The sequence below is a fragment of the Melitaea cinxia genome, chromosome 29 (genome assembly GCF_905220565.1).
Source record: "Melitaea cinxia chromosome 29, ilMelCinx1.1, whole genome shotgun sequence".
Taxonomy (NCBI): Eukaryota; Metazoa; Arthropoda; class Insecta; order Lepidoptera; family Nymphalidae; genus Melitaea; species Melitaea cinxia.
The window spans coordinates 8,564,646-8,592,449 of NC_059422.1; the positions used below are offsets into that span (position 1 = coordinate 8,564,646).

The 27,804-nt window shown below is 42.3% G+C and overlaps 1 protein-coding gene and 1 long non-coding RNA gene across 2 annotated transcripts in view; one reads left to right on the plus strand and one right to left on the minus strand.

Annotated features, from left to right (window-relative positions):
* LOC123667888 (talin-1) overlaps positions 1-27,804 on the plus strand; it is a 95,602-nt gene that overhangs the window by 37,641 nt on the left and 30,157 nt on the right. Inside the window, exons 20-43 of the mRNA XM_045601722.1 lie at positions 6,091-6,261; positions 7,016-7,217; positions 7,883-8,034; positions 8,663-8,782; positions 9,191-9,301; positions 9,863-9,952; positions 10,519-10,656; positions 11,121-11,239; positions 11,640-11,784; positions 12,613-12,809; positions 14,673-14,802; positions 15,034-15,158; positions 15,789-15,954; positions 17,692-17,784; positions 18,520-18,594; positions 18,755-18,917; positions 19,381-19,598; positions 21,510-21,740; positions 22,313-22,464; positions 22,783-22,926; positions 23,171-23,304; positions 23,926-24,038; positions 24,547-24,705; positions 26,187-26,347. Coding sequence (XP_045457678.1) covers positions 6,091-6,261; positions 7,016-7,217; positions 7,883-8,034; positions 8,663-8,782; positions 9,191-9,301; positions 9,863-9,952; positions 10,519-10,656; positions 11,121-11,239; positions 11,640-11,784; positions 12,613-12,809; positions 14,673-14,802; positions 15,034-15,158; positions 15,789-15,954; positions 17,692-17,784; positions 18,520-18,594; positions 18,755-18,917; positions 19,381-19,598; positions 21,510-21,740; positions 22,313-22,464; positions 22,783-22,926; positions 23,171-23,304; positions 23,926-24,038; positions 24,547-24,705; positions 26,187-26,347 — 3,509 coding nt within the window. The remainder of the gene's footprint in view (positions 1-6,090; positions 6,262-7,015; positions 7,218-7,882; positions 8,035-8,662; positions 8,783-9,190; positions 9,302-9,862; positions 9,953-10,518; positions 10,657-11,120; positions 11,240-11,639; positions 11,785-12,612; positions 12,810-14,672; positions 14,803-15,033; positions 15,159-15,788; positions 15,955-17,691; positions 17,785-18,519; positions 18,595-18,754; positions 18,918-19,380; positions 19,599-21,509; positions 21,741-22,312; positions 22,465-22,782; positions 22,927-23,170; positions 23,305-23,925; positions 24,039-24,546; positions 24,706-26,186; positions 26,348-27,804) is intronic.
* LOC123667889 lies at positions 23,798-24,650 on the minus strand. The gene is made up of 2 exons (XR_006745487.1): positions 24,490-24,650; positions 23,798-24,065 (listed from the first exon to the last, which is right to left on the minus strand). It is a non-coding gene; the product is annotated as an uncharacterized LOC123667889 (long non-coding RNA).

Genomic DNA, 27,804 nt, shown 5'->3' on the forward strand with positions numbered 1-27,804 from the left:
TCACAAGTTTATTCCCCAAGTTAAGCGTGCGTAAACACAACTGTGAAATTATTCTGTCCGTCCATATATGTAACTATTTCTGATACTGATTCAGCACGTAACTGTAACATCCCACAGCTGGGCATAGGCCTCTTGCTCCATGTGGGAGAGGGATTCGAGCATTTCCTTTAACAATTTAATGTTACCTAAAGTGCGTTCAACGAGCCGAGATACCAAATGTAAACAAACCAAATGCGAGGTCATTCAACTATGCAGGGTTTTGTAACCTTTTTATTACTTACACAAAATATTTAAATGTAAAATATATTTATATTTTGTAATTACTGAATTAAATATAATTAATTAAATATAATTATGTATTTAAGATTTGATACTTCTTAAATAATAATTATCAAAATATAATAATCACCCCGAGCGCTTCAGGACACGAAATGAAATAAAAATAAATAATACAAAATCAAAGGGCCGTCTGCGGTCCGATTGTTTTCAAGGCCAGTTAAAATATCGTTCGACCTTGCAGAGAGACTTGCAGCAGATAGCAAACAAACAAGATAGAAAGAGATAGACTACATTTTGTTTGTTCCGTCGTCGCTACGAAAAAATGATGGGCTTTGTTTACATTTAGTATCTCTTCTCGTTGAACAGACTATAATACAATATTCTCTGACAATTTACAAATATCACATTTTTTTTACTATATAATAAAACAAATTAGTTTCTAATGTTACTTGACTTTTTGGAGTTAAACATTAACTTTTCACAATTTCCATTTTTTATATATTTTACATTCAAACTTTGTCATTATAACGTTTAAAAAAAACCCTATATAAATATTTGTAAATATTGATGCATGATATATCCGTACAATTATTACTTAAACACCATGTATATCAGCCTACAAATTATATTTCTTAAAATCTTGAAAACAATGCATAATAAATTAATCTAATATATGTTTAGATTCAAACGTAAATAAATACTCAGTATGTTGATCTGATTCATAAGTCTTCATTGAAAGGAGACAAATATTCATTTTACTTGAAAATAATAGTTATATTATAAGTATCAAAATAAATATAAAATTGACAATAACAAATATACAGAATGTATACAAACAAGAGACATTAAACCAACCCACACACTACAGACCACTCCTCAGCTGCACACACAACACAGTCCACAGCAGTCGTGTAGTCACGAGACAGTTCACAGCTGAACGTTGACTGCTGCTGTGGACTGGTGTTGTGTGTGTGGCTTAGAAGTGGCCTGTAGTGTGTATGGGTTGGTCGCTTGTACCAACTCTATATTTTTATATACTATAATTGATTTACAATTTTAATTCTTACATATTAAAATATTTTATAATTAATGGGTGTAAGGTTTTGACATAATAATTACAATATTTTTTTATCTATAGAAAAATATGGATTTAAACATTGTTAAGGTGTAATTTTAATTCCTAACTATATAATTTAGTGGGCCTAGATCTTGAGCGCCGACCTTCCAACTTAACTTCAACATTTTTTTTTTTTTTTTTTTTTTTTCGTACTGAACAAAACTGTTTGCAACCCCTGCATGAAGCCGTGCGCTCAACATCCATACCAACACCTATACATTACATTTGATAAGTATTTCAACTCCGTACATTAATATCGTAATAAAGAAGGTCCTAAGGTATACTTAATTGTATTTTGCTGTCCTTTTCCTTGACTTAAAACTATCTTTTATTTTCTATAATAAGATCTTGTTACTATAAAGACAAAAGCATAAGGAAAAAGACTGCAACGTTATTTTATTAATTATTTGATCGACATTTGTATAAAAAGTTAAATTAACACACTAATTTTGTTAATTTGAACAACTATGCTTTATGGATCTTAAAATAACCATAAAGCATAGTTGACTCGTCTCAAATAATAATAGAACATGACTTACGCCGTATGTGACTTACGACATGTATGACTTACGTCATATAAGACATACCCTGCAGAACCATTAAAAATATCAATCTGTTAAGGCCAAATTAACCGATCACCGAAGAAGACCGAAGGTGTAAAATAGCTTTTAGGACCAGCTTCACTTTAATAAATTCCATCTGTTGAGCTACAAGTTTGCGACTAAAATTTCTTACTTTAGAGTTTGATAGTGAGACGACAGTATAGCAACAACTTAATTATTACGTATCTCATATGTCAGATAACTATCTGGAACTTTATCAGCGACCGGGGAAATACGTCCTTAGAATATTTAGTCATGTTTCTAAGTCACATGTTTTAGGCCTTACGATTGTCGATCATAGTGATATTTTTTTTTTTTGTTGTAATTATTAATAATTAGTTCGTAGTCTAGTCTTTACTTTGTTATTATAAAATTTGGCATTTATATTGAAAGGCTGACCAGATGGCACCATATTCGAGTTCCTAAAATTGTTATTTTTTTTTTTTTTGTTAATATATTATTTTAAATGTCTGGTCAATTTATGTTTTTATTTTAATTTTTACTTTTATTTTTTTTTTAAATTTAAATTATAAGCAGCTATTTTTTTAATCCGGTGTGGGATTCTATTATATAGTACATAAGTGAAGTTGTTTTTAGGTCGTGGACGCAAAAGTGGGTAGTTTTAAAAATATTTTTTTAATTATTTTTCTTTTTTTGTGGTCGCTTTTGCGTTGATGGCATATATTTTCTGTTAAATGGTTTCAATGTTTTGATATTTTTGTCGCTATTTTTCTCATAGACCAAGACTTTTTTTTTTGTTTTTTACTTTTTATATTATTTTGTATTATTTTCGTTTGGGATAAAGTTTTCGTTGATATTTTTAATAGACTGATAACGTTTTCAGAACTAACCGAATCACATTGAATTAAAAATATTGAAACGAAAATTCTTCATCTCAAATGTTAATTTAAGGATTGTTAAAACTATAACACGTCGAAACTATAACATGAAACAATAACATTGTAAATTAATATTAATAAATTAATAATTAATTAAATAACCATCGATGAATTGGTGAAAGAAAAATTGTATAAAGGTTAATAAAGACTTACCTATTACTAAATGTCATCGTTCTAACACCATGTAAGATATTCTTTGACAGTTTTTAACCGACTGCTAAAAGTAGGAGGTACTTAATTGTATTTTTTTATCATAAATTTTTACTGATACGTTTTTATTCGAAAATTGGTTCTTGTTAATGATCCCATTAAAATTTATAGCGCGAACTGACGAGTTAAACCTAACAATCCGTATTTAATATTACTCGTCACTTTAAATTGAAGTCGGTTAATTTTAGTCTGAGATGAGTCAATTATTATTTTTAACATACGTAGTGTTAGAACATCAAAGATGTTATTTAACTGTGTGTGTACATACATACAGGTATAAGCGAAGAGAATCCTTACCTCGAGCTAATTACAAGAATTTCTAACTTCACTATTATTGTAATACGTATTTTAAAGTCATTATGTATATGTATATCTTTATCATTTTTCATAAATATTTTAAAACATTTTAAAAAGTACTTTTTTAACTTTTGCATCTAAATTAATTACGGTAAGGTTTAACTTTTCACGTCCAGAAAGTTTTTGTTGTATTTCGTTTTTTTTTTTTTGGCAATAGTTGCTAATATTGATAATACGGTCATTTATAAAGTTAAAATTGCAGCCTACAGATGATCTTTGTTTTCGGCAAAAGATCTTTTTTTGTAAATAATAGATACAATCTATTGCTCCTATAAAATTATTTAAATTAATAATTGATTTGAAAAAAAAAATGTTAGAAAAATTCAAAATAGTTTCATAAATTCGATATAAACATATTTTATAAATAAGAAGGCCTATCTACCCGATATATGCCTTGATACGTTGAAATTTAATGTAAGGAGTCTTTACGCAAATACCTGTTAAGTTCACACAGCGTTTCGTTTACACTTTTAATGTTTGGTATAAGACTAAATTGGTGTAACACTCAATGAAAATCAATTGCTATAACAATAGTTTTATAATATTTTGTTATTTTTCCTTTTTTTGCTTAATTTAATTTCGCAGCTAGATGTACCGCGACGGATACACTTGCCATACGACGCCATATTATATTTTTGTTAATACATTTGCTTTTTATGAATTTTATTTGGATTTTTTATTTAAAACTAACTGTCCGAAAAAAAGTGAATGTAGTGGCAAAAATTTTATACTAACTCTAATACCCTGTACATATAACATAGCTTTGAGACCATTCATGGAATAGGTAAGCGTAACTTGGAAAAGTAGTTCCTAAAAGTGTGTGATATAATAGTGTACCTTAAAAAACAAGTTATCAACATGATAGCATGATAACTCATTCAATAAATTATAAAAGATTGTTATTATGTTTAAATTAAATTATTTAACCAATTGATAATAAAAAAACGCGGTTATAGCAGTCAGCTGTTACTTAAAATATTGTCAGAAAGTTGCCTATGTTAGGAAACGACAATGTGTATGTTGATACATATGTATTCGTGCCATTAATAATGGTTCATGATGATCATCATCATCACTTCAGCCTATCGCAGTCCACTGCTGGACATAGGCTTCCACAAGTCCGCACCAAAAATGGCGTGAACTCGTGTGTGTTGCCCATAGTCACCACGCTGGGCAGGCGGGTTGGTGACTGCAGGGCTGACTTTGTAGTAATGATTAAAAATTATTTAATAGACTTATGAATTTATATTTTTAAAGGCTATTTGAGAAATGAAAGTATTTTGTGAATGATCTTGATAAAATAGTTAACGATTATATGCAATAATCGCGTTTATAAGGACAGAGAACATTATTATTTCAAGTTAGGACACGCTTAAATACGGCGTTCATTTGGTCTAGCAACATACATTACATTTATATAGCCTGTAAATAATTAAAGAGCATCTCAGAGAGAGTTTAGTTACTTTTGTGTAATGCGAACATTTCAAATTATTAACTGATAATATTTAATACGTAATAGAGAAATTAATAATTATTAGGCACAAAAAATGAGGTCATCTGTTTCTAGCTAGACCAAAATATATCTAGGGTTAATGCGAGGAATAGGGTGTAAAGTTCTTCATCCACGATCCCAAAAAGAGGATCTTCCGACCAGACGGGTGTTGTGTCTGGTGGTCTACCGCCACCCCAGTTGTCGGGTTTTTGTACATATCTTCAATCGCTCGGATAACTTTAATATCGCGATGTATAAGTCGTATGTTGGCCTATGTTGCGAGATAAATGTCGCCACATATATATATTGAAATCTTAAAGCTTAACTAACACACAGTAATATCACAAAAACATTAAATTTTAAAAAAGAAATTTAAACACAACATTAAACATACTCGACTCGAAATAAATATAAATTTTCATACTTTTTATTCTAATATATATAAAAATTACGCCTCACGTTGTTTGTCTACGAGGGACTCCTAAACTACTTAAACGATTTTAATGAAATTTGCAGCACGCCGTCTGCAGTTGGATCCAACTTGAAAGATAGGCTATTTTTTTTTTTGATATGTCATTATACCTGATGAAAATTGCTGTACGTCTTTATATTTATTGCACAATTACAATATGTACATGGCGTGTCATTATTATATTTAAGAAAAAACATTAATAAGGCGGTACGAAGTTCGCCATATCAGCTAGTACTAAATAAATGCTTCAAACTTATCGAGTATAATGTCAATGCTGTCTTGGAGGGTCCGGAAACACAAGGACAAATGCGCAGAACACGACAAAACTGTAAGCCCCATACAAATATTTATCATGTGAGAAAATCGAACCTGCGGCGGCTAGCGCATCGTACGATGCTGCAATCACTTCGGTGGTTTCATTCTTCATATTTTTATTGATCGATTCAGTATAACATCCCATTGCTGGGCATGGGTCGCTTCTTCATCTTACTCCATTAATGTTATCGGGTATATTCCCTCCTGATTAAATAAATAACGGTGATTATCAAGTGTCTATAGTAACAACCGGAATCGACAGCTTAACATGCCCTTCTAGCCACGGTGGGGAGACCAATCAGCATAACTCAATTCTCAATATTATAAGACCCAATATTTTCTGCCAGGATATCCTGCTATCCCTGGCGAAGGCGGTCGCGAACACAACAGCGGCACTAGTCCTGAAGGCTAAGAATGTGGCAGCGCAGTGCAAGGACGAGCAGCCGCTGCAGAACACTATCATAGCGGCGGCCACGCACTGCGCGCTCGCTACCAGCCAGCTCGTGGCTTGTGCCAAGGTAAGGTTCCTGGAAATTCCTGGAAATGGAAATTTTTTGGGTAGTGGATTTTGGTCATAAATTTTGCCGTAGAAAAGTTTTAGTGTATGTTTCTGATTTTTTTTCGAATTCGAAATAAGTGTTTTGAGGGATTTCAGTAATTTATTATATGTATAGGAATATAAATATAATATAGGCATTGAAGACAGACTTAGATTAACTGAGGTAGGGCTCAGCAGGAATTTCCTGCTCAATACATGGAGCAGCCCGACTGGGGTAGTACCTCGACCTTACAGAAGATCACAGCTAAATAATACTGTTTTCAAGCAGTATTGTGTTCCTGTTGGTGAGTAAGGTGACCAGAGCTCCTGGGGGGATTGGGGATTAGGTCGGCAACGCGCTTGCGATGCTTCTGGTGTTGCAGGCGTCTATAAGCTACGGTAATCGCTTACCGTCAGGTGAGCCGTACGCTGTTTGCCGACCTAGTGACATAAAAAAAAAACAGCTAAAGAGATTTGGTTAATTCTATTTAAGTAATTGCTAGATTTTTCTGTAATAATTATTTGGCATTTTAATAAACATTTTTAGTAATAAAAAGTTTAAAAGTAGTGCTACTGCAGTGCCAATCCTTACGAGATTTCCGTAAATCCATCATAACACTAAAATGAATGTTAGACTTTACAAGGCAATCATCAGAACCATGTAAACAGACACAAGCACCCTACAACCTGGCGGGAATCAAGTATCGCAACTCATAACCCAATATCGCAACCAGGTGGTAGCTCCAACGCTCCACAACCCAGCCTGCAGAGAACAGCTGACCAGTGCAGCGCGCCAGGTCGCCCAAGCTGTGGAGAAATTGGTCTCCGCATGCAACCAGGCCCCAGAATCAGCGGCCTCTGGTGTGGAACAACTGACGTTAGCAGCTCAGAGAGTTTCCGAGGAGTTGGAGAGGCTCCTGGCGCATTGTGATATTGGTAAGATTTTGTTATTGTCGGTGTCCAAAATTAACCGATAAGTCGGGCCCCTACGTCCTATTTCTATTTTTTCTGTTGTAAAATAGATATTTACAAGTTTAACTTTGGGAATAAATCAGTTAGCGTCTAAATTTCTAACTGTTGTATTGTTGACAAATCATCGTTGAAGTTATAATACACAGCATTAAAATAAAATTTGTAAGTATTTAGGCGTTGATTATCTAATATATAAAATTCTCGTGTCGCGGTGTTTGTAGTTAAACTCCTCCGAAACGGCTTGACTGATTCTCATGAAATTTTGTGTGCATATTGGGAAGGTCTGAGAATCGAACATCTATTTTTCATACCCCTAAGTTATAAGGGGGGTGGTAAAACAACGTTTGCGGGGTCAGCTAGTTATTATCTAAAATTACGAGACTGGATTTTTTAGTGAATAGTCAAACTACATGAGTAGTTTGTTAGAAGTTTGTTAGAATTTTTAATCACAGACTCTCTTGTACGAAAGAAAAAGGATGACGCTTAATCCATTACACTGCTCTACTACGGATTAGTGAATATAAATGTCTCAAAATTTACCGAAATCTACACATTACTTCAAGCGAGTTAAACACCCCCCCCCCCCCCCATACGATCAAATGTTGTTATCACAAGCCCCCTCCCCCCAGATCGGCGCGTCCAAGCTACAGTAATGGAGCAATCGGTGGAAAGTGTGATGTGTGCCAGTGAGCGCGTGTCTGATGCTCCTGATGCTCCCGAGATGGTGAGACGAGCTCGTCTCCTGGGGCAAGCCACAGCCAGGCTTATCGCTGATATCAAGGTATACCTTCTGTCTTGTCTTATCTTAATGTCTTTAAAAAATGGTAAGCCGTAGGTTCTTGTTTGGATGTTTTTTTTAAATAAAAATAATATAAGATTAATTCTTTGGGCTAACAGATTTATAAAATAAATAATAATAAATAAATATCTACACAATACACACACGGTCGTCTGTTCCTAAAGTAAGCAAATTAATGCTTGTGTTATAGGTAACAGCCGACTGGTATATAGCTACACAGTTTTTTTAACGATAAACATACTTATAAATTAATAATACATATATGAATATATAAATAAATATTTATTAACACCCATAGTCGGGGTGGGAATCGAACCCACAACCCTTGGAGCAGAAAGCAGGGTAATTACAAACTGCGCCAACGGGCTATTTTGATAGCACTATTGTGATTGATTACTTAAATAAGTTTGATTTCTATATTATGTTCTACCTATTACGTCTCAAATCTATGACCCTACCGTCCCGTCCAAAGCTGCCCGTAACCATTGTAATTAAAATATTTAAAAAATCACTACCACTATAATTCAGGAAAATATAAATTAGCTATAGAAGTGGCTTTAATATCCTAAGATAAACATAGGCGAAGTAATAAAGCTTATACAATTCACAGACGGAGGCTGAGAAACAACCATCTGAATCTCAACGCAAGTTATTAGCAGCGGCCAAGCTATTGGCAGACGCCACAGCTCGTATGGTGGAAGCTGCGAGACTTTGTGCTTCCTCACCACAGGTAAATAGTTACAAAAATCAATGAATTAAGTAATCAACCAACTGAGGAAGGGCACAGCAGGAATTTCCTGATCAAAATATGGAGCAGCCCGACTGGGGTAGTACCTCGACCTTACAGAAGATCACAGCTAAATAATACTGTTCTCAAGCAGTATTGTGTTCCTGTTGGTGAGTAAGGTGACCAGAGCTCCTGGGAGGGGGGGGGGGATTGGGTCGGCAACGCGCTTGCGATGCTTCTGGTGTTGCAGGTGTCTATAAGCTACGGCAATCGCTTACCATCAGGTGAGCCGTGCGCTTGTTTGCCGACCTAGTGACATAAAAAAAATTATTCTTCATTGTGTTTAAGAGGTCAATAAATTATTATATATAGTCGTAAAAAAAAGAAAGTTAACCTAACATTTTCCTCAAGGATCGTGAGAAGCAAGAGGCCCTTCGACGCGCCGCTGAAGAGCTCCGCTTTATTACTGTAGACTACGCGCAGGGACAGGACATCGTCAGCTCGCAGCTGGCACGGCTCACTGTACGTACCACCTCACCATCTGGCCACCTGACCACCTGCGTACCTAACCATCTGACCTATTAACTAACGGATTACTAGACCACCAGATCATATACCACATCAATTAGCCACCAGATCATTCTAACTCTTGGCCATATCGTACATAAACCAAAACGAAATCAGCAAACATAACCACCTGACCACCTAACTAAGTCAAACACTTTTATCCATCGCTGAAATTGATTCTTCTGGCTGGTCTTCTCCATAGGAGACATAACTTTATAATGAAGATAATAATGTCCCACCATCACTCTCCCACCATATTAACGAACTATTACATATTTGCCATTACTATATTTAAATGTCTCAAATAAAATACAAAAATAGAGGACGAATTGTTGAAAATTGGGTCAACTAATTTCGATAGACACTATTTTTGTCTAGTGAACTAAATAAAGATACATTTGAACAAATACTCACCCATTTTCTCCTTTTGTAGTTTAGAAATCCTTGAGATCCAAAAAAAAAAGTGTTATTTAGGAATATTTGCTAGCAGGTGCTAAAGACTATTTATTTGTACAGGAAAGCGCCCGCCAAGCGACATCAAGCGCAACTCAGCTGATCACGTCCGCTCAGAACGCGACTCAGTACAACACTAACAAATACTCGCAGGTTTGTCTACTTTTTACATTGTTCACGTCCAATAATTATTAATTAGTTTTTAAATTGAACGTAATAGTTTGAATCGTGGCCTAGAATTTTATTTAGAAAAGCTTACGTATGTGATTTAGGCTACGACAGACACTAATTTATTTTTATGTAGATGTTGTTATTACATCAAGTTATTGCTTGTGCTTTAAATGAAGATGGAAACAGAGAGAGCAGAACACATGTCCACAATCTCCAAAACATGAAATGAGTGGATGTTAAAATTAAAAGTACCTTCTTTCATTCTACGTGAAACCCCCAACCCGCGTGAAACAGCGTAGTGGATGAAGTTCTAATCTTTCTCCTAAATGGAGAAAGCACCCTATGCCCAACATTGTCATGCTAGAGGCTGAATCCGATGCGATGCGATATTAGCGAAATAGTTTGTGCAATTTTCGCACTACTGGAAGCTAATAATTCAAGTGAATAACTGCAAAGTAGAGTCAACATACAAATGTAGTAACATAACCTGGCCGGACCGACCATATATGCTAAACATAATAATTTATAATTAACATGGTGGTCCCCAGGAAATACTGCTGTCAGAGTGTACTGCACTGGGCGAGCAACTGCCTCGCGTTTCCGAAGCTACCCGCAGTGCGATCGCGCGCCCCACCGAGCCAGCTGCACACCTGGATCTCATCGCTGCGTCGGAGACCTTCCTACAGGTGAGACCCCCTCCTGAATATCATGACTTTGATATGACGAGTTGTTAGTAAAGCTAATTTGATTCTGACAACCCCCCTCTCTTTCCTGGATCCTTTTCACTCAGTTGGGTTGACCCTGTTTGTTTTACAAAAACTTACTGGTATAACCCTATGTGAAAACTTTTGTGCCGGTATCACCACTTTCCAAACAAGAGTATAAATTTCTTCTTGCACTAGCTTAATCTGACTTCTGAATTACCCGGTATTCTAAGACTAACTGGTTTCAAAATTGGTAAAAGTGTTTAAAAACAATAATTGTGAATAATACACCTACTGATTTAGATGAATATAATAATCAACAGTCCCCTGTCTGTGATAAATCGCCTGTAGAGAATAAGCATATGATATGATGTTAGCTAAAGTTATGGGTCATTTAGAGCCTGTGGGTAATATTTTAAAATAACTCCCCCCATCTCTTTCCACAGCCCAGTGGACACGTGATCCAGGCGGCGCGAGGGGTGCTCCCCACCATCGAGGACCCTACCGCAGCCAAACAGCTGGCAGACACCACGCACCAGTTCACCACCAGCTGTGCAGACCTCAGGTTGGTTTGATCAATATCTTGGATAGGGATGATGGATATTTAAAGTTTCTGAGCTATTTGTAATTAAATTTTGTGGGTAGTTAAAAACTCGTAGTAAGTAAAATATTTTAATTTTGAAACTTGAACAACATTTTAGGAATGCAGTTTTCAAATTTGCGTTTTTTTTTTTTGAAAATTTTATACTAAGTTATGCTACAGTTTAAGATTGGATTAATAAGTAAAACAGAAAAAAAAATTGTGCCAATAAGCCGTATCAGTTATTGTAACATGATATGTGACGTCACGCGTCAGTAGTGAGAAAAGAAGTCATATAGACTGTGTAGTATGACATGTGACGTCATATGTCAGCAGTGCTAAATGAAGTCACACTCTATAGTATGCAGCGTAATGTGTGTCACAGGTCGGCAGTGAGCCGCGCTCGCGTGTCGTGCAAGGGCACGGAGCTGGACGCGGCTGCGGAGATCATCCGCAGTCTCCAAGTCGAGCTGGACGAGCTGGAGCAGGCGGCGCGTGCGCTCGAGCTTCGGCCGCTGCCCGGACAGACGGTAAGCGCTCCGATCTCGTTGCACGGGGGTGGAAACGATAGTGAAAGTCGTATAAAATTGCGTTTGCTGTGGGGATTACGGCATTAAAGAATATAGCCATCTCATTTCTTCTCGTGGATGTCGTAAGAGGCGACTAAGGGATAGCATAATTCCGTTACCACCTTGGACCTTAGTCTTCGGTGCGACAAAGCTAGCTCTGCGGTCACCGACCCGCCTGCCCAGCGCGGTGACTACGGGCAACACACACGAGCGCATGCCATTTTTGGCGCGAACTTGTCTTTTTTTATGTCACTAGGTCGGCAAACAAGCGTACGGCTCACCTGACGGTAAGCGATTACCGTAGCTTATAGACACCTGCAGCACCAGAAGCATCGCAAGCGCGTTGCCGACCCAATCCCCAATCCCAGGAGCTCTGGTCACCTTACTCACCAACGGGAACACAACACTGCTTGAAAACAGTATTATTTAGCTGTGATCTTCTGTAAGGTCGAGGTACTACCCCAGTCGGGCTGCTCCATATTTTGAGCAGGATATTCCTGCTGTGCCCTACCTCAGTTAAATGTCTACGTCCAGCAGTGGAGTGCGATAGGCCGAAGTGATGTTGATGATGACTGGCTCGCAGGCGGAGTGGGCGTGCGCGCGGCTGCAGAGCGCGGGCCGCTAAGAGATAGTATCTTAGTTTTGTGTGCGACAAAGCCAGCTCTGCGGTCACCGACCCGCCCGCCCAGCGCGGTGACTACGGATAGCACACATGAGAACTCGTGGAGGCCTACGTCCGGTAGTGGAGTGCCATGTGCTGAAGTGATGCAGATGATGCCCGGCCCGCAGGCGGAGTGGACGTGCGCGCGGCTGACGAGCGCGGGCCGCAGCGCCGCGTCGGCGTCGGCGCAGCTGGCGGGCGCGGCGCGGCGCGGCGAGGGCGCGGGCGCGGCGCGCGCGGCCGCCGAGCTGGCGCGCGCGCTGCGGGACTTCGCGCCGCCGCTGCGGGCCGCGCTGGCCGCCGCGCCGCCGCCGCGCCGACACGGGTGAGCCGCACTCTAGTTACGGTCCACAGCTTGGCCATCTAGAGCCTGCTGACCATAGGTCTCGGTCGCTTTTCGGGGAGTTGAGGACACGGGTGAGCGGGGAACATATCCCGCCTGAACAAGCTGGCCGTAGGGGTCGATGGCCTTTCGGGGAGTTGAGGCCGGGCCCTGCGCCGCGCCGGCTATGGACAACTGGACGACCCATACTACTCGTTAATATAGAGATGGGTGAGTACCTTGGGAAAGATATCCCGCTGCTGGCCGTAGAGGTCGATGGCCTTTCGGGAAGTTGAGGCCGGTGCCCTTGCCACAGCGGTTACAGATAACTGGACGACCCAAATGTTAGTTAATATAGGACTGTATTTTAATGTATCGCTACGCTTACGCCTCAGCCTGTAATCATCCAACTTCTGGGCATAAGCCTCTTTCCCTATGTCCGCTGCTGAGCCGCACTCTAGTGACGTGGCGCTTTAGAACCCCTGGATGTTCATTTCAATTTGAAAAAAAAAATATCCCACTGCTGAGCATAGAGGTCGATTACCGTTCAGGGTGTTGAGGCCGGTGCCCTGCGCTTACCCTTACACAAAACTGAATAGCCCAAGTGCTAGTTAATATAGAACTGTATTTTTAATGTATCGCTACGCTTACGCCTCAGCCTGTAACATCCCACTACTGAGCATAAACCTCTTTCCCTATGTACAAAGTGACGTGGCGCTTTAGAGCCCCTGGATGTTCATTTCAATTTGAAAAAAAGATATCCCACTGCTAGGCTTAGGGGTCGATCACCTTTCGGGGTGAGGCCGGTGCCCTGCGCCGCGCCGATTATGGACAACTGGACAACCCAAGGCAGAGGAAAATTGTATCAAATCGCAATCTCTTTGCCTCCAACCAATTTTCTACTCCAACTAGCCTCTTCCCGAGGCCTATAACTAATCAATCATCGTAATTATTATTACAAAAGCGACATTAAAATACCAAACTGTGTACCAAATTTATTTAACATATATAACCCAAATCTTAATTAATATAGGACTGTATTTTTAATGTATCACTACGCTTATACCTCAGCCTGTAATCATCCCACTACTGGGCATAAGCCTCTTTGCCTATGTACAAAAAAAATCAGAGCTTTCTCCACTGTGAATTGACGGCTATGCTCAGTACTATGAGTGACGACCACTATCAGGTGTACATGATAACAACCGAAACCGACAACTTAGCGTTCTCTCCGAGGCACAATGGGAAGATCAACAGCGTTTGTCTATATGTATCGCCTAACGTTCCAAACCCGGCAGTACCTCCCTGAGTTCTCAGCCGAGGTCCTAATACAGCTCCCGATAATAATAAAATACGATTTCAAACTCTCCTTAAGGTTCTAGTATCTAGCTTAAACGTATCGTGTACGCATGGCGGTCCCCAGTAATGCCTAAATAATAGTATTCTGACGATGATCTAAAGCAAATTTCTAATCTCTTAAGACGAAAATTCCCAGCTAAAAAGCACACATAGACATGTCAGCCATCACTAATGCCTTTCTTCATCCCAGCGACAATCTTAACCGAGTTCCAAAACTTCTAAAATGAAAATTCGTAGCTATCCAAAAATATTGTCAAGCTTATTGTAAGCAGACAGACGAGCACCCGTCTCTGTCTAGCCTAAATGTATTGCCTACATGTGTAGCAGAACAATTTAGGACTTAAATCTAAAATACTCGTCCCCAAAAATGCCTTCTCTCAGCTTATGCTGCATCTGTTTCAAGTTTGAATACAGCGCTGTTCTTCCGTATTTGGTCCAAATCCTCTTTTTTATCTTAACCTTAATTTATACTCAAAATAATATATCTAAATATAATATTGATGACAGTGTAATAACATCCGGTCGGAAAGTACTACACTCATCCCTGACGTTGGTGGAGACGGTGAAGTACCAGCTCGCCAACTCCGAGGAGATCGACAGCTCCAAGATCATGGCCATTGCTAAGGACGTGTCACAGGTACGAGTTTACGATATTTTAAGGATTTTTATGACAACATTTTACATAGCATTTTAGCTAAAGGATTTTTGAGGTTTTCCACTATTCTTTTTTTTATACAATTAAGCCGGCAAACAAGCTTACGGCTCACCTGATGGTAAGCGATTACCGTAGCCTATAGACGCTTGCAACACCAAAAGCATCGCAAACACGTTGCCGACCCTATTTTCAACAGTAATCTCCTGTTATCAGAGCATAGAGCAAACGATCGAGTCGGTACCCTCTCACGCGGAGCTGGACGAGGCCATGGAGAGCATCAACCAGACCCTCGACATCCTGGAGATGAACGACTACCCTCAGACGGACAAGAGCTATGGGTGATTATAATTTTAAAATTATAAATATTGTATGAAATAGTGGTTAATATGGTGAGGTGATTTTTTTAACGTAGCTTTTATAATTGTGTTTGCTAGCAAACAAAAAAAAATCTCCTTCAATTATATCGACAAGTAATACACCGTAAGTACATAAAAAACATTAAACCAAACGCACTAGTCGTCACTACGATTTTCGAGGGTCCCCCTCGATTTTTTTGGGATTCCATTATCAGATCCTGGTTTCTTTATCATGCATTAAGTATCTCATTCTTCATGTAAAAAACCAAAAAAATAATCATAAGAGTCAAAAAAATTCAAAATATTTAATTCAATAGCCGAAAAATTGGGCATTTTCATAAAAAAAAAATAAAACTCCATAGTGAAGTGGGGTTCCATAGTGAAATCATTCAGAAATGGTGGGTACTACACGCTCTTAACGGATCTAGGTCGACTTTTCCTGTAACCCTGTATATCTATTATATCAAAGCATATTTGTCTAAAAATATATATTTGGCTATCATCAAATCTCTGCTCTTACCTATAACACAAGCATTAAGTTGCTTACTTTAGGAACAGACGACCATGTGTGTATGTTATAGATATTTATATTGTATCATGCCATTGTCGTAGAACTCTACAAACCGAGCTGAACGGAGCGGCAGCATCGCTAAGCGGCGCGGCTGCCGATGTGGCCTCATCGGTCGAGGACGGCTCCCTGGCTCCGGCGGCGCAGACCTTCCGACACGCCTTCGAGAGACTCGCCGGAGTCTGCCTCGAAATGGCTGGACAGACCGAGGTATTTATTTATTTATTTTATAGGTACATCCACAGAATACATACAAAACATTATATATGAATCATTACTACATTATTATCTAATATGTATCCCATTACGGAGTACACAACATTCCACCATATATTAATGTCATGAAGCAAGTATAATTAAGATAGATAGGTATGATACATTAGCTGATATATACGGTACGGGGATTTGTTCTTTTGTATCTTTAAGGTTCGAATTTGTCTAATTTTGTTTGTTCGATGTACGTTACATTGTACTTTTGAGAGACTATCGTTCTTACAATGAGACTCTTTTAAATTCTATAATATTTTGTTAAATATTCCAGTGAAATTGATTTACAAATATGTAACAGCTTTTTCCATAACTAACTAACTAACTCAACTGGCTCAGTGACCCGAAGTGAGTCTTGGCCTCCGAAACAAGATTTCTCCACTTTGCACGATCTTGCACGATTTCCCGCCAATTATTGGCTTGGATCTCACTCAAGTCTGCTTCAACCATGTCTCTCCAGCGGTACCTGGGGCGACCCACCGGTCTACGCCCAGTTGGTCGACCCAGATACGCTCTCTTAACTGCTCGATCCTCCCCCATGCGTTCGACATGACCGAGCCACCGCAACAGATGGGATTTGGTAACTCCAATGATGTTTGGCTCTGACACCAGGTTTGCAATTTCAGCATTGGTTTTTATTCGCCAGCTGCCATCTTGCCCTTTAGATGGTCCTAGGATCTTACGGTAAATTTTCCTTTCCGTAACCAGAAGCCTGTTCTCCTCTCTGAGCGTAAGTGTCCAAGCCTCACAATTGTACATTAGGATTGGACGAATGATGGTTTTGTAAATTGTGATCTTTGTCTTCCTACTAAGAAGCTTGGACACCAAGACCTTCTGCAGGGCTGCACTGCACCTCAAGGTGTTATGTATACGGATCTGTATTTCTTCGTCACGTGTATTCGTATCGGTTACAGTGCAGCCAAGATACTTAAATTTCGACACTCCCTTGTATGTGGTACTTCCAACATGGAGGTCTTGTCTTGCTTCGCGAATATTCTTATATCGCTTCATGTGGAAGTACTCGGTCTTGTCATGGTTGATCAAGAGACCAACCTTTTTTGCCTGCTCTTCGCGTGTCATAGCGGCTAAAGCAACATCGTTAATGTGCTCCCCCAACAGGGCCAAATCGTCAGCGTAGCCTATCACCATATGCCTTCCATTCAGGTCAAGCCCCAGATCGAGTGTCATTAATCCTCTAATTACAGCTTTTTCCATAATATAAAAAAAAAAAAATTAGCGACCCGCCCTGCTTCGTACTGGTGCAATGCTGATACTAAATATAAAATATAAAATAAATATTTGCAATGTAAGTGCAAAAAAAGTGTTTATTTACGACATCACATTAGAAACCTCTAAAACTATCAGTGTTGCTCTGCTATATTATATGTGTATTATACACATAAACCTTCCTCTGGAATCACTCTATTTTCTAAAGAAAACCGCATTAAAATCCGTTGCGTAGTTTTAAATATTTAAGCATACAGACAGCGGGAAGCAACTTTGTGTTATACTATGTAGTGATGAATAAAATTTATCTGTAACCTGTATAAATTATTATATTTTTTAATATGATAAATGTTAGTTAAAAATACCGTTTTATGAATGAAACCGAAAACCTAATTTTTAGTGTAACACATCTCTGTAAGAAAAATAATTATATGTATACTTTTTTCTTGACAGGAAACCGAAAGCCGCACACAAATGGTCAGCTCCTTGAAGACGGTCACCATCAACTCTTCGAAGCTCCTCGGAACTGCTAAATCTGTCAGTCAGGTAATACATTGCTTCTGGCGTTTAACTTTTTATATTCTCTTACTATGGAATCGTGACACATGACCATGTCTACCGAGATAATAGACATTAGAGCACAACACTGGGAACATTTTTTTTTTTATATCACTAGGTCGGCAAACAAGCGTACGGCTCACCTGATGGTAAGCGATTACCGTAGCTTATAGACGCCTGCAACACCAGAAGCATCGCAAGCACGTTGCCGACCCAATCCCCAATCCCCCAGGAGCTCTGCTCACCTTACTCACCAACAGGAACACAATACTGCTTGAAAACAGTATTATTTAGCTGTGATCTTCTGTAAGGTCGAGGTACTACCCCAGTCGGGCTGCTCCAGATTTTGAGCAGGAAATTCCAAAGCTTGTGATATACCTAATGTTATTGTTGTAGTCATTTTGAAATTTTCATCTGTAGATTTATTTTGACGTTCGTTAAGTGTTTGTGATCACTTTATACATGCATATATAAATCCATTAATATATTGCGGAAAGGTACAGAAGGGAGTACTTTGCTCAAAATCTAAAGCCGAGCTACACTAGAGATATATTTATATTTTATTGAACATGACACATAATACTGCTGTGACACTGGGATCGTCTGTTCAAAAAGCCATAGCTAAAGTTTGCAACCAAATTATTAACCTCTATTTCTATTCTCAGATATTAAGAAATCGAATGCAACATGTCAATTTCTTTATTATTTGTCGTTTTGCGACAGGACTTGACCCGGCCAAACGCAAAGAACCAGCTGACCGATGCCGCGCGTGCTGTCACCGAAAGCATCAACCATCTCGTGAGTACGACTCGTGTGTATTTGATGGTCCTGAGAGTTAGATGTGACCGCCTGCGTGTATGTATGCGTGTGTGATGGCCCTGCGAGTCGATTTTTACCGCCTGCGTGTGTGTGTGATGGTCCTTCGAGCCGGATGTGATAGCGACGCTGGCCCCCGCAGGTGGACGTGTGCACGGAGGCGGCGCCGGGCCAGAAGGAGTGCGCGGCGGCCGTGCGCAGCATGGAGAGCTGCCGCGCGCTGCTGTCGGCGCCGTCGCAGCCGCTCAGCGAGCTGGGCTACTTCGCCTGCCTGGACGCCGTCGTGGACCGCAGCAAGCTGCTCAGTGAGTTGGACTGTGCCGCCTTTACATATTTGACTCGGTAGTTCCTCGACCACGTTTCTGGGCATTTGTCATCAATCATCAAAATTAAAATAAAAAATTACTTTATTCATCTAGGCTTCAAAAAGCACCTTCAAATCGTCATCTTACTAATTAATTTTTTATTATAATTAAAAGTGAAGCTGCCGCCGATTCGGTGTGTAGATTTTACAGAGAAGAATCGATAAAAAACTACACAGCTACTCCCGAAAAATGTGTTTTAATTGATAAATTGGAAGGTAGCTTCTCCTTCTTCAGTATAACACAATTTTAAATTATGAAATATACGTTTTTTGTTTCGTCATATTTAAAAAGGCGGTTTTGTTATTTAGTTAACTATAAAGTGATGTATTTAACTATTTTTTAGTATTATTTATTGAGAGTTTAATGTTTTTCGATGTCTATTAAGCGATATATAACCACCCAGGCGAGGGTATGTCGGGAATGGCGAGTGCGGTGAAGAAAGTGGAGCACGAGGCGTTCGCCACGAGCGTGGCAAGTGTGGCCAGCGCTGTGCAGGGGCTTGTGGAATGTGTGGCCCAGGCCGCCTACCTGGCCGCCGCCTCCGACCCCACCTCTACAGCGGGTAGAGCTGGGTTAGTGGACCGGGCTGCCTTCGCACGCGCCGCTCTGGCCATCGAGCAGGTGATTTGTCGTCTCGTATTTGTCCTGAATATTTCATGGTCATACTTTTTTTTTTTTTTTTTTTTTTGAAACTACTAGGTCGATAATAAAACGATTAAGTTTTATTTTATTATTTTATTTCATTTTTTTATTTTATTTGTTAGCCAATTCTCCAGTCACTTGTCCAGGAATTAGGCAAATTATGTACTTTATTTATTTTATTTTCCCCGGAGTAACTTTGGTTTAAATTCAAAATAGATTGTTAAACTTGTTATTTTTTTATTTCTCTTCATCCATAATTAATTTAAGATACTGTAGGATTTTTTTTACTCTCTCTCTTGTAGTCGCGTATTACGAATTGTGGGTGACTCTCTAACCCAACAAACAATTTTTTAACACGTAGCACTGGCAAACGCCAAACGTACGGCTCATTTGGTGGTAAGCGATTATCGTAGCCTAAAGACACCAGCAACACGAGGAACATCGCAAGCGTGTTACTGACCCTACCCTTGACGCTCTGAGCTCTGACCATCTTACTCAGAGACGCGACAATACTTGGGAGTATTATTACTTAGCTGTGGTCTTCTCAAGGTCGTGTGGTGATTTTGACGCACACGATTGGCTGTCTCGCGTCGGTCCTGAAAGTTTTATGCTCTCTGTCTTTTTTTGTATAACGGCCTAGAACATTGAAAAGAGTGCTGAAAGCTACATTCTTGATCCGTACAGCTAAAGAATGGAACTCTCTACCAGCGTCTGTGTTTCCAGAAAATTATAACCTGGGGATCTTTAAGTCGCGAGTGAATAGGTTACTTCTAGGTAAACGTGTTCCATCTTAGACCGGATTTTCACTTATCATCAGGTGAAATAGTGGTCAAACGCAAGCCTATCATTGTATAAAAAAAAAAGCTTTTCCCTTTCACCAGGACCCAGACACCAGACACAGTGTAATAGTTAATGCCCCCCCCCCCCCTCCAGGCGTGCCGCACACGTTTTATGCTCTCTGTCTTTTTTGTATAACGGCCTTGAACATTGAAAAGAGTGCTGCAAGCTTTTCCCTCTCATCAGGACCCAGACACCAGACACAGTGTAATAGTTAATGCCCCCCCCCCCAGGCGTGCCGCACACGTTTTGTGCTCTCTGTCTTTTTTGTATAACGGCCTTGAACATTGAAAAGAGTGCTGAAAGCTTTCCCTCTCACCAGGACCCAGACACCAGACACAGTGTAATAGTTAATGCCCCCCCCCCCCCAGGCGTGCCGCACACGTTTTATGCTCTCTGTCATTTTTTGTATAACGGCCTCGAACATTGAAAAGAGTGCTGAAAGCTTCTTCCCTTCCACCAGGACTCAGACACCAGACACAGTGTAATAGTTAATGCCCCCCCCCCCCAGGCGTGCCGCACACGTTTTATGCTCTGTCTTTTTTTGTATAACGGCCTTGAACATTGAAAACAGTGCTGAAAGCTTTTCCCTTTCACCAGGACCCAGACACCAGACACAGTGTAATAGTTAATGTCCCCCCCCCCAGGCGTGCCGCACACGTTTTATGCTCTCTGTCATTTTTTGTATAACGGCCTCGAACATTGAAAAGAGTGCTGAAAGCTTCTTCCCTTCCACCAGGACCCAGACACCAGACACAGTGTAATAGTTAATGCCCCCCCCCCCCAGGCGTGCCGCACACGTTTTATGCTCTGTTTTTTTTTGTATAACGGCCTTGAACATTGAAAACAGTGCTGAAAGCTTTTCCCTTTCACCAGGACCCAGACACCAGACACAGTGTAATAGTTAATGTCCCCCCCCCCAGGCGTGCCGCACACGTTTTATGCTCTCTGACGGCCTTGAACATTGAAAAGAGTGCTGAAAGCTTCTTCCCTTCCACCAACTACCGAGCCCGGCACCAGACACGGTGTAATAGTTAATGCCCCCCCCCCCAGGCGTGCCGCACGCTGAGCGCGCCCAGCACGGAGCACGCGCGCGTGCTCGGCGCGGCCACGGCCGTCGCGCAGCACACGAGCGCGCTGTGCAACGCGTGCCGCGCCGCCAGCGCGCGCTGCACCGAGCCGCGCGACCGCCGCCACTTCGTGCAGGTGGCCAAGGACGTGGCGCACTGCACGGCGGCGCTCGTCAAGCTCATCAAGGCGCTGGACGCAGACTGCTCCGACGAGGTACTTTTTTTTTTTTTTTTTTTTTTTTTTTTTTTTCTAAACCCCCGATATTGTGGTCGGAACCTGTGTCTACTCATTCGTCTTCATACTAATTTCTTCTATCGTTCATCATCTTTCGCCGATCAGGGTGAGTTCCCTTACTAATTTGCCTAATGCTACTCTATATTTTCTATTTATTATTATATCTATTAACTCGGGGCAAAGGAAACAACCGTTTGCTGTCTTATTTCTCTACACTAATTTTTTTTTTCTTTTTTTAAATACTTAACTATTACAATTTTCTTAATTTTATATGCTACTTAAAATATCTAACAACTCTTATTCTATATACTTATTTACCTATGCTACTACCTTATATACAACTATATAATTGTAGCATATTTGCTCGCCATTTTAATTTGAGACATTACTTACGAGGTACTCGCGAGCGGTACTGCTCCACTTCGGCTCTGGCCACCTCACTCAACAGAAACGGAACACTACTTGAGAGGCTCGTGACCGGTTCTTGGTGAACCCTACCTTCATCGCAGCTGCAGAAACTCGTTTAAATAAACTCATCTTCGATCCACCAGGCCCGGGCCCGCTGTGCGGCCGCCACGGTACCGCTGCAAGAGGCGGTCCGCGGACTGCGCCAGTTCGCCGATAGTCCGGAGTTCGCGGCGGTCCCGGCGCGGATCTCGAGCGCCGCGCGTGAGAGACAGCAACCCGTACTTGCTTGTGGACGGTAATTATGCTAACCCCCCCCCCCCCCTTTTTTTTTATTTACGTGGGGAAAATCCATCATGGATACCCTCCAGCGCGGGGGCGCCAGAGGGTTATGTTAGACTCCTACTGACTAAAAACCACCACGTGTTAGCAGTCATCCGCCTGGGTGGGGCGAGAGGGGTCGCGCTAGCATTCGCCACCTAATTATGCTAACCCCTACACTAACCCCACTCCCCCTTGTTACATCACGTGCGCCATGGTGGATGTGGCTAAACTGTAATACACTACACTAGTCCCTAGTGTTCAGTCTACTATATAACACTTTCTCCACCAACAGGGACATCATCACGCACTCGTGCTCCATGGTGGAGGCGGCTCGAGCCCTGGCGCTGAGCCCGACGGAACGGACCCACTGGCAGGCGCTGGCACAGCACAGCAAGGCCGTCTCCGACACCGTCAAGAACCTCGTCACCGAGATCCGGTGAGAGACACACATACACATAGTACTACCGTGATGGAGGCGGCGCTAAGCGCAGCGATGAAAACCTTTTACATAATTATAAACACAATTTTATTACAAATATACAGGACTTTTTGCATATGCTATGCAAAATGCGCTATGTTACATAAAGACATATAAGAACACATTCACCTACAGACAAACAATAATCTATTCATACAAAGTACCTTAAGAAAAATTACAAATGATATAATAAATTCGACAGTGAAATGGCCCCCGGTCAGCAAGAATGCGCAAGCGCATTGGAGACGATCAACAAACAACTGCGCGAACTCGACCAAGTTGCACTGCAAGCTGTCAGCTTAGAACTACAGCCCAGACAAGCCAACACGCTGCAAGGTAAAGTATATTACTGACTCAGCCTGTAATATCCCACTGCTGGGCACAAGCCTCTTTCTCAATCAAGAAGATCCAAGCTTAATTCACCACGCTGCTCCCATTTTCCGCTTTCAGGCAACAATCGGGACTGACAGTTAAACGTGCTCTTCGAGGCACGGTGGGGAGACCCATAGGGACAGATGTCCAAATTTGAAAGATTTTTTTTGTACAAAATATAAAATTAAATAAATAAATATCTACATCTGTGTGTATTACACGGTCGTCTGTTCCTAAAGTAAGCAACTTAATGCTTGTGTTATAGGTAACAGCCGAATGGTATATAGCTATATTTTTTTTGACAAACTTACTTATAAATAATACATATATAAATATATAAATAAATATTTATATTACACCCAGACTCGGGGTAGGAATCGAACCTACAACGCTCGGAACAGAAAGCAGGGTCACTACAAACTGCGCCAACGGGCTAGTCAAAATTAAAATTACTATACAATGTTTGGCAGAAGCCTCTTATATTAGACAAAAAGGTTAATTCTATAAGTTGGTCCTTCCGAGCCGGATATATCACATGGTCGCTGCGAATACTTTGCAAAGTTAACGGTATATTCTGTTTGCCAGGTTATTCGGAGCAGATTGAAAACACGGCGGCAGAAATGCTGGAGCGTGTGGAGCCGCTGAGGGTGGCGGCGCGCAGCGAGGCCGAGAACCTGGGACACGCCGTCACTAACCTCGTGAGTTTGATTGATGAACATACGCGTCTGTCAAGGAGAAAGAGACATTATTAAGCGTTCATAAGTCGTAGTTGGCTACATCATTCTAAAGGTTTTAAATTCATATATACTAGCAACCCGCCCCCGGCTTTGCACGGTTGCAAAAATGATCAGTTTTCTCTACTATATTATGCATTTATTATGCATAAACCTTTCTCTGGGATCACTCTAGTAAAGAAAACAGCATCAAAATCCGTTGCGTACTTTTAAAGATCTAAGCATACAGACAGCTGGAAGCGATTTAGTTTTTGATATATATATTTAAAAAAAATTAGTTATTATTGCGATATACGTTATAAAAAATTTACTTAATATTTAATATTATAGTCAATACAAAATTTAAAAGTAGTTTATTTGGATTTAATGTATGAATAATTTGAACTGATTTTTACATTGGTTAATCGTTACAAACCTCGGTACCTAGACACGTAGACATAAATAACTTAGTAACGAGCTCGTTGCCCGGCAGGTGTCGTACGCCAGCCCGCTGGTGAGCGGCGCGGCGGGCGCGGCCTCGCACACCACGGAGTCGGCGGCGCAGGCGGCGCTGCTGCAGCACACGCGCACCGTGCTGGAGGCGCTGGCGCAGCTGCTGCTGGCGGCCAAGGCGGCGGCCGGCAACCCGCGGGTGGGTGCTGCTGGCCAGCTCTTGCTTCGTGTGGAACAGGGACTGGAGCTCAATCCACCGCGCTGCTCCACTGTGGGCGGTGTTGCATGCTGTTGTGATATCGACCGGGATCGACAGCTTAATGTGCTCTTCGGTTTATTTTATATCCTCAGATCGGTAAATGAATGTCTCATTGATGATAAGAGGTTACCGTAGCTTATAGACGTCTGCAACACCAGAAGCATCGCAAGCGCGTTGTCGACCCTACCCCCAATTTTCCCCAGGAGCTCTGCAGGCCTAGCATGCGCGCCACGACAAAATTTTGTCTACCCCTTTTCTCGTATTATCTCTCTATGTCTACAGTAGCTAACATGCGTGCACGCGATACTCTTCTCGTTACGTCAAGAAGAGATAATCATTAAATTTTAGTGATCTGTGATATTTATCTCTACGGAAGCTAACATGACATCGTAATTTTGTCGAATTTTGTCGTTTTAGGAAGAGAAACTTCTCGTCTTCAATATTATCGACGAGAAAGACGATAAATAAAAAATAAATAAAACCGGGTGCCTATTTTTTGTATACCATGGCGTTTCCCTATTATAATTATATAATTTCGGTATACGAAGAGCGGGAAATGCGAAAAGTCGAGTGAAGTGTGCCATATAATGACACAAAAAACGTATTTGCGCCCTGTTGCTTCTTATTCTAAATAATAATAATAATAATACTTATTTCAGACCAAAGTATAAGTCCATATTGGGTTAGTACAACAAGACAAGACAACATTCAGAATAAAAAACAAAACAAAATTATATAAAAAAAAATCAATAATTAAAAATAAAATTAAATAGAATAAAAGTAAAATCAATAATCAAAAAAAAAAAAAAATTCAAAAATTCAAAAAATTTTAAAAATTAAAAAAAAAAAAAAAAAAACAATGCGTGATAGAATTACAATTATCTAATGTGCGACAAGATATAAAGCACAACACGAGCATATTGTTTTACATATATAATTAAATTCATTTACTTACGCCGTTTTATTTTCCATATTAGATTTTTTAAATTAGATATACACTTTTTATCTTAGCCAAAAGGCCGAGAACATTGTTAAATAAAACATGTGTCACTCGTTTGAAATTGGTCAATAACCTTGTAAATTCAACTTTACGACATAAGAAATAAGAATGATATTCAGTTGTGATTATGGTTGATAATGTTTCTCTACTCGACAAGGCGAAGTCTTCGGAAGAGAATTTTGTCTCTCGTAGTGCGCATGTTAGGGTAATCGAGAAAATACTCGATGTAGACATTATCTCTCTCTCTCGTCAAGAGATATCTCGTTGTATGCATGCTAGGCCGGCTGGTCACCTTACTCACCACAGAAACACAACACTGCTTGAAAGCAGTATTAAGCTGTGACCTTCTGTAAGGTCGCGCCCCAGTAGGGCTGCGCCAGACTTGAGCCCTTGCCCCAGCTAAACTCCCCTCCCCGCGCAGGCGACGGCGGCGCACGGCGAGCTGGAGGGCGCGGCGGCGGGCGCGCGCGTGGCGCTGAGCGAGCTGGCGGCGCACGTGCGCGAGCTGAGCACGCAGCGCGGCGCCGTGGGCCCGCTGCTGGACGCCGTGGCGCGCGCCGCGGCCCGCCTCGCCGACAACAGGTACGGCCGAGCGCGAGCACGCTCCACCGCTCACACGGCGAGCTGGCGGCGCACGTGCGCGAGCTGAGCACGCAGCGCGGCGCCGTGGGCCCGCTGCTGGACGCCGTGGCGCGCGCCGCGGCCCGCCTCGCCGACAACAGGTACGGCCGAGCGCGAGCACGCTCCACCGCTCACACGGCGAGCTGGCGGCGCACGTGCGCGAGCTGAGCACGCAGCGCGGCGCCGTGGGCCCGCTGCTGGACGCCGTGGCGCGCGCCGCGGCCCGCCTCGCCGACAACAGGTACGGCCGAGCGCGAGCACGCTCCACCGCTCACACGGCGAGCTGGCGGCGCACGTGCGCGAGCTGAGCACGCAGCGCGGCGCCGTGGGCCCGCTGCTGGACGCCGTGGCGCGCGCCGCGGCCCGCCTCGCCGACAACAGGTACGGCCGAGCGCGAGCACGCTCCACCGCTCACACGGCGAGCTGGCGGCGCACGTGCGCGAGCTGAGCACGCAGCGCGGCGCCGTGGGCCCGCTGCTGGACGCCGTGGCGCGCGCCGCGGCCCGCCTCGCCGACAACAGGTACGGCCGAGCGCGAGCACGCTCCACCGCTCACACGGCGAGCTGGCGGCGCACGTGCGCGAGCTGAGCACGCAGCGCGGCGCCGTGGGCCCGCTGCTGGACGCCGTGGCGCGCGCCGCGGCCCGCCTCGCCGACAACAGGTACGGCCGAGCGCGAGCACGCTCCACCGCTCACACGGCGAGCTGGCGGCGCACGTGCGCGAGCTGAGCACGCAGCGCGGCGCCGTGGGCCCGCTGCTGGACGCCGTGGCGCGCGCCGCGGCCCGCCTCGCCGACAACAGGTACGGCCGAGCGCGAGCACGCTCCACCGCTCACACGGCGAGCTGGCGGCGCACGTGCGCGAGCTGAGCACGCAGCGCGGCGCCGTGGGCCCGCTGCTGGACGCCGTGGCGCGCGCCGCGGCCCGCCTCGCCGACAACAGGTACGGCCGAGCGCGAGCACGCTCCACCGCTCACACGGCGAGCTGGCGGCGCACGTGCGCGAGCTGAGCACGCAGCGCGGCGCCGTGGGCCCGCTGCTGGACGCCGTGGCGCGCGCCGCGGCCCGCCTCGCCGACAACAGGTACGGCCGAGCGCGAGCACGCTCCACCGCTCACACGGCGAGCTGGCGGCGCACGTGCGCGAGCTGAGCACGTGCTCACACGCACGTCCGCACACGCGAGTGCGAGCACGCTCTACCGCGCATTTTGTATTTAAAGTATTTCCGTATCCCCAGAAATCTTTTTCCTGACCACGTGCTCACACGCCCGCACACGTACGTCCGCACACGCGAGTGCGTGCACGCTCTACTGCGCATTATGTATTTAAAGTTTTTCCGTATCACCGAAAATATTTTTTCAGTACGTCAAAGAATAATTACAGACAGAAATTAATGGAGAGAACTTTCACCCGATTAATTT